The sequence below is a fragment of the Microcaecilia unicolor genome, chromosome 3, assembly GCF_901765095.1.
Source record: "Microcaecilia unicolor chromosome 3, aMicUni1.1, whole genome shotgun sequence".
Lineage (NCBI taxonomy): Eukaryota > Metazoa > Chordata > Amphibia > Gymnophiona > Siphonopidae > Microcaecilia > Microcaecilia unicolor.
Window position 1 is genome coordinate 407,990,342 of NC_044033.1, and position 14,213 is coordinate 408,004,554.

General features: G+C 44.9%; 1 protein-coding gene across 1 annotated transcript in view; it reads left to right on the top strand.

Moving 5' to 3' along the window:
- The window catches only part of TDRD6 (tudor domain containing 6), a 457,403-nt gene that overhangs the window by 359,089 nt on the left and 84,101 nt on the right, over positions 1 to 14,213 (top strand). Inside the window, 1 exon segment of the mRNA XM_030195133.1 lies at positions 12,375 to 12,464. Coding sequence (XP_030050993.1) covers positions 12,375 to 12,464 — 90 coding nt within the window.

Genomic DNA, 14,213 nt, shown 5'->3' on the forward strand with positions numbered 1-14,213 from the left:
CAAGATGTCATAGGCTTGTATAGGCCCAGACCAGCATAGGCTAGATCACAGGGAAATACCCCTACAGATTCCCCCCCTTGGAGATGGAATTTACTACAAAGGAGTAAAAGCCTTCTCCAACCTAACTAATAATACAGCTAGACGGGTTGACATCAAGACTCATGGTCAGGACCAAAAATTAAGAACTGTAAATGTCAGTAACTCAAAACTAACACTCTGGTAATGATAACTGGAAGCAAATAATTCAAATACTTTATGAAATCATAGCAATGTTCAAAAGTATAGCAAAACTAAATAGCAAATCACTGATACTAGAACAAACATAGGGTGTTAACAGTTATGTCCTACCACATGAAAACATAATCAAAAATCAATTATCATACTATTATAAAATGCATGGCAAAGCATAAGCAAATCAGTCCTTAATATGATAGTAGACTAAAACTGTTGCATCGTGGAGAATTACTCATGGGTGACCTCCACAAAGTCTAACAAAGTCAATGATATGAGAGTCTTTAGACTGTAAAACGACATAATGTCCAAACCATAGTCAATAGGGTGGACCGTGATGAATAATGAGGTGTGAATGGACAACTTCTCACATCAAGAAGACATCAAACAGGAACAAAATGGTCCACGTAATGGTGATGATGAAGAAAGTCTTCAAACATAAGCATTGGACACAGTTCAAAAAGAAAGTCAATGAAATGTCCCAAAAACAAACAAACACACATCCAAAACTTCACTGTCAGGAACACTGGATCGGTTGAAATAAAAATAAAACCAAACAAATTCCCCCCCAACAAGAAGAATGATTCTTGGCCAAAGAAAAACTCCAACAGTCATGACTAAACAATGGAAATCATGAGGAACAAGGGGAAGGGATGTTGAAAACCACCAATGGATTAGGAAGCAGGGCGTCAGGAACATCTTGTAGAACGACATCAGGAACAGGAACAGGATCAATCTGTTTGGCAACTGCACCGGATCTTCAAGGTTTTTGTTTTTTCTTTGTAGCTGAAAAACAAAAGAAGACGAAGCTATTCTGCTTCATGGTTAGTTTGTGTCATTTCAACAATGCATGTATCTGGAACCAAATGACTTGGATGACATGGTCTCAACTGATTGATGTGGACCCATTTAAGGTTATCTTCACCTTGAGAATTTTTCCTGAGGCGAATTTGGTAAGCCACAGGTGAAGCTTTTTCCACTATAGGGAAAGGACCATGCCAACTGGGTAGAAACTTCTTTTCTTTAACCTTATTTCTGGCAAAATTGAAATAGAATACCTTGTCGCCAATTTGGTACTCTTTGGAGGTAGTCCCTTGATCATAGTAGGCTTTTCTACCTCTAGCGCTACTTTCCAAGTTCTTCTGGGCAAAGGCAAAGGCACTTTGCAAATGTTGATGCAAATGGGTGACATACTCATGAGAGGAAGTAGCACTGGACAAGTTCACATCATTAGTCCTGTAAAGCAAATGAATTGGTAACATCATTTCCCTACCTGTCATCATCTCAAAAGGTGACACTCCTGTAGACCGATGGGGTGTGGCACGTATGGCCATGAGGACCAATGGTAACTTCATGTCCCAATCCTTACCTGAGGATGACACATACTTCTTCAGAATGGTGATGATGGTCCGATTAGCTCTTTCCACTTGTCCTGAGGACTGAGGTCGGTAGGCAATGTGCAGTTTACTCTTCACGCCTAGCATCTTCCACATGTGTTGGATCACCTCTGCGGTAAACTGAGATCCTTGGTCTGAGTCCACTCGCATGGGCAAACCCCACCGGCTGAACACATGATTCAGTAGTAAGGTAGCCGTAGTCTCGGCGGTGCAATTGGGTGCAGGTAGGCACTCCACCCACTTGGTGAACATGCAGGTGACAGTAAGCATGTACTTGTTGCCTCGGGTGGATCGAACCACAGGTCCAACCCAATCAATCTGAATATCTGACCAGGGCATAGCAATACCCTTCTTCCTGAGGGGTGCCCGATGGGATGGTGAAGATGGCTGGAAACGACAACAGGTCAGACAACCTCGAGTATACAGCTTCACATCCTGACGCATATGGGGCCAATAAGCCACTTGCTTCAAGGTCTCATAGGTAATGCCTTCTCCTCTATGTCCTGCACATGGTTCATCATGAGCATGTTGCAACATGATGCCACGATACGTCTGAGGCACAACCCATTGCTCAATGCCATGCTTACTCGTCCGAATAAGCAGGTCCTGGCGTATCTGGAACTTCTCTCTGGAGGTGTAGAGTACCCTCAGTTCCTCAGCTTGACACTCCTCTTCTGTCAATGGATGTTCTTGCGGATTCTGGATGTACTCATAAAATCTTCCAACCACCGGATCTGATTTCTGAGCCGTGACAAGATCAAAGGATGGGACTTCACTGCTCCACTGTACCATTGGAGTCTCACAGAGCTGTTTTGTTTGCCGTCGGGTGACAGCATGAACTGCCAAGGTATCAGGTTCTGAGAACCGCCATAGTTCTCCTGTGAGCGCACCTTCCTTCGCGAGTAGATCTGCCAGATCGTTCCCTATCTTGTCAGGACTGTCAACCTTTGCATGACCCTTTACCTTCTTCCAATAGATGGTCATGTCATGGTCCTGTACCAGTTGATCCAGGGCCAGAATCAAATTTCCATGATGTACCGGTTTTCCTTTCGAGTTTAGCATGTTGTTCTGTTTCCAGTTGGGTAGATGAGAGACAAAATTCTGCCTCACATAATCTGAGTCAGTGCATATGACCAATTCCCTAATTCCTTTCTGAACTGCAGACTGTACCGCCACCACGGCTGCCACTATCTCAGCATACTGGTTTGTTTGTGAACCCAAGCTGTGCTTCAAAGTCTCTTCAGGAAGGTTTGGGTTCCATACCACTCCCACACCTGCGACCAACTCATGGTCTGTGTCGTGGCGGTAGGCGCATCCATCCACATAGACCTTAGGCAAGGTTTCACAGATCTTCTCATCATACAGATGGTGCCGATGAGGTTCTTTCTCCTGCTCGGGAACCTCTGTTTCAGGAATACCTGCAAGGGCATCATGTCCTGCACAGTCATGCAGCTCAGCCATACCTTGGGCTACTACATTACGATGTTTCTGGGCATACCTTACCTCTAAAGGCCATCCTTGAAGAGCCAATGTCCAGGAGACTATCCTACTGTTGGACACTCGACCGGATTTGATTCGGTCGCTACCCAGGAAACTAACGATTTGATGACAAGTTTCTACGATTAGCTTCTCCCCTTGGATGTAACTCCGGAAATGTTGCAGAGCCCATACCGTGGTCCACAAGGATTTCTCACAGTCAGAATACTTCTTTTCCACATCCGATAGGCCTTTGCTAGCATAGGCCACAACCCGCTTATCAGAGTCATATTTCTGATACAGGACAGCACTCATGGAATGATTGGAGTATCCCAGGTCAACGTAGAATTCGCGACCCCCCTCAGGGTACGCGAGGCATGGAAAGCGGCTAAGCTGATCCTTCAGCTCCTGCATAGCAGATTCCTGCTCTGGACCCCACGTCCAGGGTGTATCTTTCTTCAATAGCTTGACCAAGGGTCGGGTGATCTCCGCATACTCGTCTATGAACTGTCTGGAATAATTGCATATTCCCAGAAAGGAACGAAGTTCTGTGAGATTGGTGGGATGTTTCAGCTGTTGTAAGGCCTGAACTCGCTTCTTCTGAGGTCGCAGACCATCAGCAGAAATTTCATACCCTAGGTAATTCAGAGATTTCTTGCACCATTGTCCTTTGGCTAGGGTCAATTTAGCTCCAGCATCTGTCAACTGTGTGAAGACATGCTCAATCTCTGCCAAGTGATCTTGAAAAGTAGAGCTTTTGATCAGAATATCATCCACATAGACCACAGTCCCTCGAGCTTCAGCATCTGGAAGTGCTTTGTGTAGGAAGATGTTGAATTCAGCCGGGGAGTTGAGAAAACCAAAGGGAGTTCTGTTCCACGTATACTGTTTCTTCCCACACGTGAAGGCCAGTTTATATTGGTCATGTGGATGTACCGGTACGGTCCAAAACCCTGATGCTAAGTCTAGGCTGGTGAAATACTTAGCCCCTTTGATGGTAGCAAGACTCTGATCCAGTGGAGCCATTGGCCACCTGGACAGCGGTACTCGCTTATTCAGCTGACGGTAGTCCAGGGCAATTCTCCAGCTGTTGTTCTTTTTCAAGATGGGCCACAGAGGGGAGTTGTATGTGCTGTTGCATTGCCTAATGATGCCCCTGGCCTCCAAGGTATTGAGAATCTCTTGCACGGACTCATAGGAAGCTAATGGGATCTTATACTGGCGCACAAAAACAGGCTTACTACTTGGTTCCGTAGGCACTCTGGTGACGTGTAGGTCTGTAAGGCCACAGTCATATGAGTCCACAGCAAAAAGTTCCTTGTATTTGTACAGCAACTCAGTCAACTGCATCTTCTCTGTGTCAGTAGCACAAGCATCAGCCTGTTCCACTTGGTCTTTCACCATCGCGTCAAACTCTGAGAAAGGCTGGTTGGTTGGAATTTCCACCTGCTCTTCAATGTCCTCCTGCAGAGATGAAGTTTCAACCGCATTCACCACTCTAGACTTCTGGGGTAAAGACATCTTTCTGGACAAAATCAAGTAGTCGTCTTCCATCTGCACTTGCGAACCCGTTGCATCATATGGCCAAACAAACTCCAGCGAGATGAGGCCTCTGGGAGAGGTGAACAGACATTCAGGTGTCTCCCCCCCCTGGCAGGTGTTCCAAGAGGAAGGCAGCCTGCCAACAATGGGCAAACTTACCTCGACATCAGGAAAAGAGTCTCCCACTAGAAATCCAAAAGGGTCTCCTGCAGACACTTCCACTTCATCAAACTGTGGATTGGTGACTAACAGGTGAAAAGTCTCACCAATTACCTCTAACCATGGCAGAACACCGGTGGACAGCCCTAGGTCACGAAAATGAGCATGAGGGTTGAAGAACACCACTTTGTCCAACAGACGCTGTCCCTCGGCAAGACGGAGCTTGATGGAAAAGTCCCTCACTCTAGCTGGAATGGTCACATTTGTATCACAGACTACTTCACAGACCTGGGGTATGGTCTGTCCAGACTTCAAGCTAACAGGCGTTACTTCAGATTCCACTGGGCTGCCATCAAGTCTACTCCACAAGACCAGGTTCACCAGATCCACATAAACTCCCAGTCGCACAAGGCAATCGGAGCCCAGATATAAGGGCTGTGGTAGGCCTCTCACAACAGAGAAGTGGTGGGTGAACGACTTCTGTCCCACAGTCAAAGGAAGGCTACACAGTCCCACGAGCGTCTTGGCACCTTGTCCAGGTACCTGCACAGAAGTGGGCGAACACTTACTGAAGTGAAGTTGCACAGACTTGCGAAGACAATAAAACAGAGTGTCACTGATGAAGGAAACGTCACTAGGCAACAACAACGTGGACTGAAGTGTTTGTATGTCAGCTATCTGGACAGGAATGGTGTAAGCATCATCCTTCTGTTGAATGTCCGTCAACTTGCGAGGATGCGGTGAGTCTGGACTGGAAGTGGAAACAGAGGCCTCGTGGGCTATCTCGGCAGCAGCATCTGGGGAGTCCCCGGTATGAGTCGAGTCAGTCAAAACAATTTCCAAATTGTCATCCTGGAGAACAATGTCAGCTATCCGGTCCGTTTGGATGCGGATAACTTCACCACGCTGTTCATCCCCCCCTGGTGCACCACACAACTGGAGCTCCCAGGTGTGAGGGTCTTCTGACTTCCGGAAATTCATTAGAATTGGGGAATCCCTAAGCCCCACGGAGCTGGAACCACTGACTCTGCTCATATGCTTTACTTTCCCATATGGGAGGGGACTTGCGACTTGGGCCCAGATGACTTCATGGCGATAATCCAGATCAGTCTGCAATCTCTTCAGAAGATCGTTCCCAATTAAGAATTCTTCACCAGCACCAGTAGTAATGATAGCAGGGTGTTTGACAAACAACTCGCCGAACTGCAAGGAAAGCCAAACCCGTCCCACAGTACCGATGCTTTGATTGCCATAGGCCACCAGTGACAAGTCACACGGGGTGACACGCAGCGCCTCACCACCTCCCCCCAGAAAAGCCTCAAGTTTCTGAAACATGCCATGGGTGATCAACGTCACCTCTGAGGCGGTATCCAGTAGACCCTGACAGGAAAATTTCTGTTGAATCAACAGAGCTAAGGTATATCTGTACCCTTTAGGAATAAGTTTACCAAGAAAATACCTGTTTTCCTCATTCGAGTCCTGTAAGAGAGGCCCTCTCGGGTTAGAGGGCTGGGCATCAGCATCGGTCACGGAGGACTCCTCACTGTTGGACGACAACGCATTCACATGAACTGTGGACATGATGGTTGGTGAAGGAGGGTCCGAGTCTAGTCATGCCAGGTCTTCCTCACAAGAAACCGGATCTTCCAGTAATTCAACGGACTTGACACTCGGCCTAGGCCCTGTAATTGGCCCGGAAGATTTCTCTTTGGGCTTCTGAAAGTTGCCTCCTTTGTTCGGTGACGAGGATGGGTGGGGTGCGGCTGCAGGATTTGTTCGTTGAAGTTGCGCCATCAGTTGCTCAATCTGTGCTTGTTGGGTCTGGATCTTTTCCGCTGCCCACTGTCTCTTGTTAAAACGCTTCCTTTTCGGGTCCTGTTGTTGGCCCTCCGGCGCAGTCGGAGGCGTGGTGCCCTTTTGCTGGTAAGATTGGGTATTGCCAACCCGGGCGGGTGTAGAAGGACTTGACATCTTGTTTTCCAGAGAAAGCGTGGATGTAACAGCACAAACACTAGGTGGAGCCACTTTGCTGCGATTCTTAGGAACTACTTGGGTGGTCGCCGCATCAGGCTGCTCGCGACACATATCAAAAAGCTCCTCCGCCCGCTTTAGCAGAAGGGAAAAAGGTTCACTTTTCTTTCCTGCTAGAGACATTTTCACTTGATTGGGCAGACCTTTCACAAAAAGATTCCTAAATTCCCCAAACTCAAGCTCTTTGGCCTCTGGGTCCGCCCCCCCATCGAAAAATGCGCGCCTCAGGCGATAGGACCATTCATGTGGACTCTCATTCGGCCCGCAGCGCATATTATATGCTGCCCTTTTGGCCTCGGTGGGGTCCGCAAACAGTCCATACCGCTTTTTCAACGCTTGTTCCACGGTGGAGAAATCATTACTCTCAGCCAAAATTGCCTTTAAATACGTTTGGCACTCAGTCGCAAACGTCCACTGCAGTAAAGCTCTTTTATCTGAGTCGGCCTGAACCTGTAAGAAATTGAAAAGGTCATGCACGCTATCCAGATGTGCGTAGATTGTCACCTCAGAAGACTCTTTAAAAGGTGTAATCATCGCCCGAAGTGTTTTCATTACTTGTGAATATTGGTCCCTAGATAAAGGAATGACTTTGTGTCTCTGAGTGGAGTTCCGCTGCTCTCCAGTAGGGGACGTAAACAGTGGTGCTGTGGTGCTGCTGATGTCATCAAGAGGTGCCGTGAGCTGCGCCCTTCCTGGGCGGAGCATAGGCCCAATTGTACCGGTGCCCTCCTCAGGTGTCACAATAAGCTGTGACCTTCCTGGGCGGGGCCTAGGTGCAACTGTCCTGTTAACATCATCAATTTGCACAGTGTTCTGTGGCCTTACTGGGCGGAGCCTAGGCTCCTGCATGCTGTCGAAGGTCTCAGGAACTAGGCTACTGTACCGGGGTGGGGCTGTCAACTGACAAGGCTTAGACTCCAGCTCTCCTTCATTTCTCGGGGACCATTCAGGCAGTTTGAACTGTTCTAGCATAGCACTGGGCGACCTAGAGTCAGCCCTATTCTGTGATTCCATGGGTGTAGCAGTAGCCTCTTCCATAGAGTCATATACCTCCTGCTGGACCGTATCTAGTTCTGTCCTATACTGGGTTAATGCCTTTACACACATCTCTCTGTCCTGCCGAGCCTGTGACAACTGTAGTGAAAGCATATTATTCTTCTCCCATAACTCCCCCCGTCCTTCTTCTGCCTTGTGCCAAGCCTGCCGGGCAGAGCTGACACTCCCTTTTTCCTGTTTCAACTCCCTACTCAAGGCCGTAATCCTATCCTCATATGTTTCTCTCACTTGCTCTTGCCGGGAGTGAAAGTGATCAGCTTCTTTCTTTCGCAAACTTAAAGTCTGCATCATCTCCTCCAATTGATAAGATTTAGAAGCAAGGGAATCGTTTTTCTGCCTCATATCCTTCTCCAAGGACTGGGCAGTCAGTTCCCAATGCTCTTTATCTTTCTCTAGGGCGGCACACTTTCCTTTCAACACTGCACAAGCGGAACATGGAACATTTCCCTGTGGACCTGCAGCACCCTCCCCTCCTCCAGCCGTTGCCTGAGAAGTGATGCTCTCTAACCTCAATTGTAAATCCAATCGTTCTGTTTTCAGAGCATTAACTTCATCACGCAGTTGTTGGAGTTCAGTTTGGAGGTCAAAGGTACTATAAGCTGCACTTTCGTTCTTAGCTAGTAGGGTACAGCCGAGCTCCACTAGTGCTGCCACAGTCAATCTATTTTTAACCTTCAACACTGAATGCAATACAAAATCATATGCCTTGTGACTTTCAGGCGAGTTTTTCCTAAACAATTTCAACAGAGAGTTTATAGAATACTCCGGTACTGCCTTATTAGACTGTCTTGCACTAATTAAAACTTCGAAAACAGTGACTTCTAGCGCGGAGAGCATATTGCTAGGTGACGTCATACTGAAGAACTGAAAGCTGCTAGCAAGTAACACAACTAGTACTGAAAAAAAAAACCTTATCTCACTGCTAGGTCGTAAAGCTGGCAGAAGCAGCAGATTTACGACTACCAGTGTCTATAGCACGCTTCACAGACACTTTCCAGTGCACACACAGAGAGAGAAATTTAAAGTTCAGAACTATACAGCTAGGATTTCTTTCTTTCTACAGAAAAAAAACAAACGGATTCTTTCCTCAGCTCTTTGAGATCCCGCCACGAGCTCCCATTTGTAGGGTGAGATAAATAATACCTAGGGCAACAAGTACCCACAGATTACTTATACCAAGATTCCCTGATGCATAAGTCTGCCTAACAGACTCACTAGCTCTGTCTAGGGTGAGATACAGGAATCTTGCTTCTGGCACCTCTCCAGGTGTTTTGGTGTGTAGAGTGAAAAAGAAAGACACAGCTGATAGATATATATATTAGCTTTATTATGGATAAGAAAATAGAAATACTCTGCGCTAGCTTATGCAATAAAATATCCCTTACTGATATGAGCACTACCGAAAATATATTGTCTAAACTACACTCTGATTATCCTGAGACTAAGTACAGTAATGATTAGAACAGTACAAATGATAACCTAATAATCCTTATGAAACTTATCACATCTTATGCAAAATACACATTAGCTGCTTTCCCTGACCAAGAGCTGACATAAACCAGTCGTACTTAGATAAAACCACTGCCTAACCCCAGACCAGGAAATATATCACTGTGATCTTACCACGCTGTCGTGATGACGGCTTCAGATAAGACCGGAGCAGAATCTCCCCAGACGCTATTTTAGCTGTCGGTGTCTTAGGTAGTGCAGGTCTTTATTAGCCCATGTAGGTTCCCGTCACTCCTTTGGTTATCAGAGCCAATATCTCTGCCACAGGTATTTGCACCAGGATGCAGGTCACGATGTTGGTATTATACAAAGTCTCTGGCTCCCCCCGAGCCTTGCTGGATCTCTCAGGTCCTCTTACCAGTTGCCCCTCTTCCAAGGGTCTCCGACTCACTTCTGTTCCCGCTTTCCCCGTCCCTCTCGGTCAGGTGACGGTAGAAACCAATCATGATCATGTCCAGTTCAGTACATGGGCAAGAAGAGTTCTTTGTTTTGTGACCTTGGAGAATGGTAACTTCTGGAGCCATGTCTGCCTCCCTACTCCGTTCTCAGGGTGATAGAAGGGGGTGTTTAGAACACAGACTGTCCTTGGCTTTAGCAAGCCTGTCAGTGATTTTCCACAAGTTGAAGCTGGATCTTGCTGACACAGAGATGTTGCAGCAGCCATCTTATTATACCAAGATGTCATAGGCTTGTATAGGCCCAGACCAGCATAGGCTAGATCACAGGGAAATACCCCTACAGGTCACCATCGGGGAAATGTGCAATCTCCATTTTTCTGGGAGATTGCATTTCTTTCAGTTATGCACAGGCTGGTCTGAATCTTGAGGGTCATGTCAAGGCTCATAATATCACAGCCATGGCTGCGTTGGTAGCCCACTTGAGGTGAGCCTCTATAGAAGAAATTTGCAAAGCTGCAACATGGTCTTTGGTCAACAAATTTACATCTCACTATTGCCTTGAGCAAAATACCCAATGCAGTGGTCGGTTTGGACAGACAGTTCTGCAGAATTTGTTTGGGGTCTAGAATACAACTCCAGCCTCTTAGGCCCATTTTGTTCTGTTCAGGCTGCACTCTCACACAGTACATATATAGTTTCAGGGTGATTATTATTTTGAATTCACCTTTGTGAGTTCCAGTTGTCCTACTGGTAGCTAGGGATTCCCACATGTGATGATGACATGGCCTGCTTGTCCTCGGAGAAAGCGAAGATACTTACTTATAGCAGGTATTCTCCAAGGACAGCAGGCCAGTCATTCTCACATACCCTCTCACCTGCCTTTGGAGTTTTTTTTTTTTTTTATAACTATTATACTGTACTGCTGGTCCTGGGCACTCATGCATGCGCAGTGGGGATACTGCTCTTAATTGTTTTTGCTATGAAAGTGTTCCGGACCAGGATGTTACCCATATATGATCAATAGAAATCAAACAAAATAAAACATGGAAAAGAAAATAAGATGATACCTTTTTTATTGGACATAACTTAATACATTTCTTGATTAGCTTTTGAAGGTTGCCCTTCGTCAGATCGGAAATAAGCAAATGTGAGGTGATATGATAGAGGTTTACAAAATAATGAGTGGGATAGAGCGGACAGATGTGAAGCGTTTGTTTACGCTTTCTAACAATAATAGAACCAGGGGACACAAGATGAAATTAGAATGTGGTAGGTTTAAAACAAATCGGAGAAAGTTTTTCTTTACTTAGCACATAGTTAGACTCTGGAACTCATTGCAGGAGAAGGTAGTGACGGCAGCTGGCCTTGCTGAGTTTAAAGGGGGTCTGGACAGATTTCTGAAGGAAAAGTCCATTGATCGTTATTCAATTTTGGTTTTTTTGCCAGGTTCTTGGGGCCTGGATTGGCCGCTGTCGGAGACGGAGTGCTGGGCTTGATGGACCTTTGGTCTTTTCCCAGCGTGGCAGTGCTTATGATAGTATATATAAGTGAAGCTTCAAAGCATTTCAATGACAGTCTAGCAAGGTGGGGTGGGTAGGAGGTATGTATGGGTACATCAAAGCATTTCATTTCATTTCATTGATAGTCTAACAGGATGGGTGTGGGATGTTGTGGGCCAACACTTTACAGGACCAGGACACTGCACCAGTGATTTCACAGTAAGAATCCTGAAAGGTAACTTCAAAACAATACAGGAACGTAAGACCTTTGAAGTCAGAATGATTGAATATTTTGACACCCAACAGACAGGACTTAACAAGGATCTGGGTTTTCTAGCCCATTATAAACCATAAAGTTGTATTTCTCTGTTTATCACTCTCCTCTCAACTACCTACACCCATCCTGTTAGACTATCAATGAAATGAAATGCTTTGATGTACCCATACATACCTCCTACCCACCCCCACCTTCCCCACCTTGCTAGACTATCATTGAAATGCTTTGAAGCTTCACTTATATATACTATCAACTAACACATTTGCTTATTTCCGATCTGACGAAGAAGGGCAACCTTCGAAAGCTAATCAAGAAATGTATTAAGTTATGTCCAATAAAAAAGGTATCATCTTATTTTCTTTTTCATGTTTTATTTTGTTTGATTTCTATTGATAACCTTTAAGAGTGGACTAACACGGCTACCACACCTCTCTACCCATATGTGAGAATGACTGGCCTGCTGTCCTTGGACAATACCTGCCTACAGGTAAGTATCTTTGCTTTCTCTGCATACCTCTTTTCTGTTGAAAGGTACAGCAAATGATGAACTCGAGGGGAGGCAAATGCACTAGGGTTGATTCGTGTCTTGCTTCTGCTGACCAAGTGTAAACAAAACTGTTCTGTGACATTTGGGGAAACCAAAAACAAACAAGGAGCTCATTATGTTGTGTATGCGTTTTGAAAAATGCAAGAGGCATGGAATAAGATTTGTGCCTGTTGGTTGAGGCAGTTTATTTCTGACAAAGAAATGCAAATTCAATGTATATGTTAATTGTTTTTGTTACCTGTTTTCTTGCAGAAGCAGCATCTAGTGATAGTTCAAATCATGAAGAGAACTTATGCAGCGTTGGGAAGGAAGATTGTAGTACACAATCGTACAACGAACAGGGTATTGTAGTTTTAGAGAAAAACTATTTATGAGGGCATTACATTAGTGTTTAGCTTACAAGTGTGTTGTTTTGTGTGTAAGAATAAAATAGAACAAGTATGAATTTCATAAAAGATTTTGACACAATGATAAAAGTTTTTCACTCAAGGATAAAATCTCTGGTTTATATTACTTGAAATAATCATAAACTTCTCAACAGTAAATGATTCAGTTTAGCCCACACATTTAATGCTTATAGATAGATATTCCCAATATCTATCTATCTATCTATCTATCTATCTATCTATCTATCTATCTATCTATCTATCTATCTATCTATCAGCATTACATATACATAAGATATTCCTAATAAAGAGATATCTGTCCCTCTCCTCTCTGAATGGAAGCCTCTCAATATGGCCTAGAGCAAGATCTCACTGCTCTGCCTCTTGGCTGTGGTGTTCCCCTCCATAGCACCTCTTACTGGTCCCTCTGCTGGAAGCAGGATATCTTCAGCTATCGGTTGTCCAGGAAATCCCTTATTACATAGGGCTTGTCTCCGTAGACGGTAAATTATTGCAGTCTCTTGACACATTGGCTAGCTGGCAACGGCTTCCCCTTAGTCTTCATGGTCGAGTTCAATTATTCCGAATGACGGAGTTTCCAAGATGGTTGTATACCTTACTGATACTACCACTGTGCCTTTTGAAAAAAGACCTTTATGCTCTACAAAAGTTGCTGACTAAATATTGGAGTGGTACAAAGTCCAGAACTCCTTTTTGAATACTTTTGGTTCTCCTGGCGTTCTTTGAGTGCTTGGCTTGCTTAATATTAAATGTGCAATCAGGCTTGTTTGCTCAGTCATCTGTCTGAGGGATATTAGATCACTCTGATTATGGGCCCCTCTTTTAGAGTGCAATTAGACCATAACAGACATTGCCTGACTCTTCTTCCCCATTTCCTTCTCTAAGTTCTCCCCAACTGCTCCTACCATACATGTACCTCATTATACCACAATATCACTTTGTATTCATTCATACCATCAGACCGTAATCGGCTAATGCCGTTAATGGTTATATGTAAGCCACATTGAGCCTGCAAAAGGTGGGGAAATGTGGGATACAAATGTAACAAATAATAATGATAATTTTTGTGCATTTTTTTTTACTTGTGTCACCTTACTTATTTGTGCCATACACCTACTTATCAACTTTTGCCCAATATAAATTTTAATTTTCTTCTACACACTTTGAGGGATCTCTGGCAGGATCTTTGCCAATGGGAGGTCTCTGCTGAGACTTTTGATTTACTTCCTGTTCATGACAATGCTTGGATAATCTGGTCTTCCGTCATTAGGGCACCTTGGGGCAGCACTCTTTATGTTTTAGGTGCTAATGGATGTTTGAAACCTCTGGCCCAACTGGGTGATGAGTCTTTGGTTCAGGTTTCAGATATCTATGCCAATAAGCAGCTTGCTCATTATACCTCTTCCTTAGATTTGGTGGCCCTTCGGACTTTGCTTTATCTCAAAATTTGGGATTTTTTTTTATTTTTTTTTTGCCTACTGATCAAGAGGATCTTTTCTTGGTTTCTACTCTGCATGTGCTCTTATTGCATCTTTTCCCAAAACATAATTTATTTATTTTTATTTTTGTTACATTTGTACCCCGCGCTTTCCCACTCATGGCAGGCTCAATGCGGCTTACATGGGGCAATGGAGGGTTAAGTGACTTGCCCAGAGCTGCCTGTGCCTGAAGTGGGAATCGAACT